We start from the raw sequence: 5,000 nt of genomic DNA on the forward strand, positions 1-5,000 counted from the left end.
AGGCTCAGCCAAGCCAGAGACTCTTAGAGGTCGCATTGAATTCAGGAACGTCTCGTTTGCTTATCCTTCGCGGCCCGACTCTCTTGTGCTGAAGAATGTGTCGTTTAGAGCAGAACCTGGCGATGTGATTGCTTTGGTTGGTGTGAGTGGTGGAGGGAAGACGTCGTGTATTAGTTTGTTGCAACGATTTTATGATCCGGTGAGTGGCTCTGTTCTTATTGATTCAAGACCGTTGCCATCGTATGATCACAAATTTCTACATACAAAAGTATGGGCAGTGTGTATGTATGGGTGCTTTTTTGTTTGTTTGTCTGTTTGTCTGTTTGTTTGTCTGTCTGTTTGTGTGTCTGTTTGTCTGTCTGTTTGTGTGTCTGTTTGTCTGTCTGTTTGTGTGTCTGTTTGTGTGTCTGTTTGTTTGTCTGTTTGTCTGTCTGTTTGTTTGTTTTTTCTCTGTCTGTCTGTTTGTCTGTTTGTTTGTTTGTTTGTCTGTCCGGCTGTCCATCTGTCTGTCTGTCTGTCTGTCTCTGTCTGTCTGTTTGTCTGTCTGTCTCTGTCTGTCTGTTTGTCTGTCTGTCTGTTTGTCTGTCTATCTGTTTGTCTGTCTGTCTGTCTGTCTATTTGTTTGTCTGTTTTTTCTCTGTCTGTCTGTCTGTCTGTCTGTCTCTGTTTGTCTGTCTGTTTTTTTGTTTGTCTGTTTGTTTGTTTGTCTGTTTGTTTGTCTGTCTGTTTGTCTGTTTGTTTGTTTGTCTGTTTGTTGTCTGTTTGTCTATTTGTTTGTTTGTATGTTTGTTTGTTTCTCTGTCTGTCCTTTTGTTTGTCTGTTTCTTTGTCTATTGTCTGTCTGTTTGTTTGTTTGTCTGTTTGTTTGTCTGTTTGTTCATTTGTCTGTCTGTTTGTTTGTCTATTTGTTTGTTTGTCTGTCTGTTTGTTTGTTTGTTTGTCTGTTTGTCTGTCTATTTATTTCTCTGTCTGTCCTTTTGTTTGTCTGTTTCTTTGTCTGTTTGTCTGTTTGTCTGTCTGTTTGTTTGTTTGTCTGTTTGTTTGTCTGTTTGTTTGTCTGTTTGTCTGTCTGTTTGTTTTTCTGTCTGTCTGTTTGTTTTTCTATTTGTTTGTCCGTTTTTGTCCATTTGTTTGTCTGTGTTTGTCTGTCTGTTTGTCTGTCTGTTTGTTTGTCTGTTTGTTCATTTGTTTGTCTGTCTGTCTGTTTGTTTGTATGTATTATTATCTCTTCAACTACTCACTTGTCTGTTTATCTCTACATGTGAGCTGTTTCGTACACTCATTTCTTCCAGATGTCAATGGTTGGTCAAGAACCTGTTTTGTACGCTTCAACAGTAGAAGACAACATTGCTTACGGAATGGACAACACAGACAGAGACACGGTTATAGCAGCAGCACAAATTGCAAACGCACACAATTTCATTGACGCAATGAGCAAGGGATACAAAACACAGACTGGAGAGAAAGGTAGATTATCATTTTGTGATCTGTACAGGCAAAACGAAAAATTTATGTATGTACGTAGGTAAGTAGGTAGGTAGGGAGGTAGGTAGGTAAGTAGGTAGGTAGATAGGTAGGTACTAGTAGGTAGGTGGGTGGATGGGTGGGTGGGTGGGTGGATGGGTGGGTGGTGGGTGGATGGGTGGGTGGGTGGGTGGATGGGTGGGTGGGTGGGTACGTAGCTAGGTGGGTGGGTAGGTAGGTAGGTAGGTAGGTAGGTAGGTAGGTAGGTAGGTAGGTAGGTAGCCTCAAATCAGTCTTGCACAGGTGTTTCTGTGTGGGCGTGTCATTTTCGTTGAGCACCAGTATGCATTCCTGGTGCCCACACACAAAGCACCAGCCTTATCCGAACATGGCCACCTCTGCTATTATTTTCTGGGAAAACTCTTGATTTCCACGACGAATAAGTCCAACATCAGAGTGTAATTGGTTGGTCTGATTTCCACAGGTGTTCAGCTTTCTGGAGGACAGAAACAGCGGTTGGCGATAGCTCGTGCTGTCATACGGGATCCGGCAATTCTATTGCTTGATGAAGCGACTAGTGCATTGGATGCAGAGAGTGAACATCTTGTGTGTTGCTGCTTTGATATTCTGTACGTAGAGTTGGTGTGGATGTATAGAGTGATGTGTGGTGATTGGTTTAGGTACAAGATGGTTTGTATAGAAAGATGAAGGACAAGACTGTGTTGGTGGTGGCTCATCGTTTGAGTACCGTGGAAAACGCGACTAAGATTGTAGTGATTGACAAAGGAATCGTTGTGGAGCAAGGTGAGAGAGGGAAGGGGAGATGTGGTGTTAATGTGGTTGAATATTGGAAGGAAGTCAGATAGAAACGATTGATGGAAATATCAACAGGCGTGCACACACACACACACACACACACACACACACACACACACACACACACACACACACACACACACACACACACACACACACACACACACACACACACACACACACACACACACACACACACACACACATATGCATGCACAACACACACACACACACACACACACACACACACACACACACACACACACACACACACACACACACACACACACACACACAACACACACACACACCAGACAGACAGACAGACAGACAGACAGACAGACAGTGAGACACACACACACACACACACACACACACACACACACACACACACACACACACACACACACACACACACACACACACACACACACACACACACACACACACACACACACACACACACACACACACCACCGCACCCCACACCACACACCACATGTACGAACACAGAAAATGTCCGATTAAAGTCTTAAGATGTACTTGCTGATTGACAGGAACACACCAAGACTTGCTGAGAATTGGTGGTCTGTATGCTAAACTCGTGCAAAGACAGTTAATGCCAGCCAAACAAAACCAGAATCTCAGTGACATACTCGCAGACAGTGAGCAAATGGTTAACACATCACCACAACATCACCACTCTCTGCAACGTTCTGAAACAAACAGCGACTCAGACAGAGAAGAAACCTCCTCAGGATCAGTGAACTTGTGACCAACAGTAGCTACATGCCATGATGACATTTGATATTAATATGTAAAAATTTTGATTAAATTGTTTTAAGTGCAGTAATAATTGTAGCAAATTGTTTCTGCTGTGTTATTGTGTTCTGAGCTGCAGACCAATTGTATGCCAGATATATATATATATATATATATGCGGTTGGATTGTGTTAGCTAGTATAGTCAATGATAAAATTAATTATTTAATTAATTTAATAAAATAATTTAATAAAAAATAAAATTAATTAATTTAATAAAATAATTTAATAAAAAAATAAAATTTATTTAATAAAAAATAAAAATTAATTAATTAATTAAATAAAAATAAAAATTAATTTAATTAAATAAAAAATTAATTAAATAGATAAAGATTAATTAATTATTTAATTAATATATTAGATATTTACGGTTTAGCATGTCACGTGATTATTAAAATGTGTAAGTCCGTGATTGCAATACAGTAATCTACTAACAAATGTAGCAGAAATCCTGCAAACAGAGAAAGAGCGCTGTACAGTACCACACAATCAACATCCATCGGTGAGTGCGAGGGCAACACTTTCGCGCACACAACGATCCGGGTACTCGCGGGTCGCCTCAACGATGTCAAAATCGGCACTAATTTTCACGGCAATTTTGTTCTGGAGCATATTCGACGTGTTTCTCTCACTACTAATTTACATCCGGTTTGATTTCAATGACTGGAGTTTGATCGGAAACGGAGTTTTTCGCCACCGCATCGCATCGTCGCCGTTCGACGTCTTTCTCTTTGCCATTCTACGTTGCTCCGTCGTCGTCGGATGTACACTCGGCCGAGCATTGTCTCGAGACAGACAGACGGCCGCGAGGAGACTCTCGAAACTTACCCCATTGGTTGCCATAGCAACGGTTCTTCAGTTGTCATATTTTGTGGTCAAGTTTTTAATCAGTAAAGAGTATGACATGAGTGGTCATGTTGTTATGCAGTCGATCGGAGCTTCGGTCGGTAGTCTGTCTACGGCTCCAACTACGAACAAGCCGTCAACGTCGAACTCTGCATATCATCCATGGTTATGGGCGCTACTCGGTTGGTCAGGATTTGCCACGTGTGTCTCAGCAGGAGAGTACCACGTGCTACATCGAATTAAAGACGACTTACATCCGGTCGGATATCAAAGACTTATTAATATCAACTCAGAGTATGCATCACCCAACAAAGACAAGAGTGATAGCGACACCGACTCCGACGGTGATAAAGAGATGCAGGCTACAGCTGCTGGTATAAAGAGACGCCCTCGTTCTCGATCTGTGACATCACAGAGGACGACAGTGTGGCGATTATTCAAAATGTCGAAACCGGATGTCAGTTTTATTGCATCCGGTTTCTTCTTCCTCTCGTTAGCGGCCGCCTCGGACACCTTCCAACCATACTACTTTGGTCAAGTCATTGACAGCATCGCTATCCAACAGAATGAGAACGCATTTTCACAAGCTATTTTTGTTATCTGTGGATTGGCGTTGGTTAGTGCGCTAGGCGCCGGTCTTCGTGGCATGTTTTTTAGCTTCTCGATGGCGAGACTCAATATTCGTATCCGGAAGTATCTGTTTGGGTCGTTAACACGGCAGGAAATCGGATTCTTTGATGTTACAAAGACGGGAGGTTTGACGTCACGGTTGTCATCGGATACGACGAAAATGAGCGACCAGTTGTCGTTGAATTTGAATATATTTTTGAGGAGTGTTGCTCGTTCGCTCGGATGTTTGGTGTTTATGTTTGAGTTGTCATGGAAACTGTCAATAGTCGTTTTGTTGGAGGTGCCGCTGATTGCATTGGTTACTCATTATTATGGAAAGTTTTATGAGGTGGCTTGTTGTGTGTGGGATTTTGTGCAGACGGTTGTGATCTGTGACTGTCGGTGCTTTGTGGTATCATTTCAGTTAGTATTGTATTTGTTTGG

General features: G+C 42.0%; 2 protein-coding genes across 2 annotated transcripts in view; both read left to right on the forward strand.

Moving 5' to 3' along the window:
- Positions 1-5,000, forward strand: part of LOC134192891 (uncharacterized) — a 20,967-nt gene that overhangs the window by 6,908 nt on the left and 9,059 nt on the right. The window contains exons 4-9 of the mRNA XM_062661646.1: positions 1-268; positions 1,293-1,467; positions 1,949-2,070; positions 2,145-2,268; positions 2,838-3,051; positions 3,525-4,905. The exon at positions 1-268 is cut by the window's left edge and continues 98 nt beyond it. Of these exons, the coding sequence (XP_062517630.1) occupies positions 1-268; positions 1,293-1,467; positions 1,949-2,070; positions 2,145-2,268; positions 2,838-3,051; positions 3,525-4,905 (2,284 nt within the window). The remainder of the gene's footprint in view (positions 269-1,292; positions 1,468-1,948; positions 2,071-2,144; positions 2,269-2,837; positions 3,052-3,524; positions 4,906-5,000) is intronic.
- Positions 285-1,296, forward strand: LOC134192727 (cytochrome c oxidase subunit 3-like). The gene has a single exon (XM_062661475.1). It carries the CDS (start codon positions 288-290, stop codon positions 1,263-1,265), a length of 978 nt encoding a protein of 325 aa, XP_062517459.1. The 5' UTR covers positions 285-287; the 3' UTR covers positions 1,266-1,296.

The sequence above is a fragment of the Corticium candelabrum genome, chromosome 17 (genome assembly GCF_963422355.1).
Source record: "Corticium candelabrum chromosome 17, ooCorCand1.1, whole genome shotgun sequence".
Lineage (NCBI taxonomy): Eukaryota > Metazoa > Porifera > Homoscleromorpha > Homosclerophorida > Plakinidae > Corticium > Corticium candelabrum.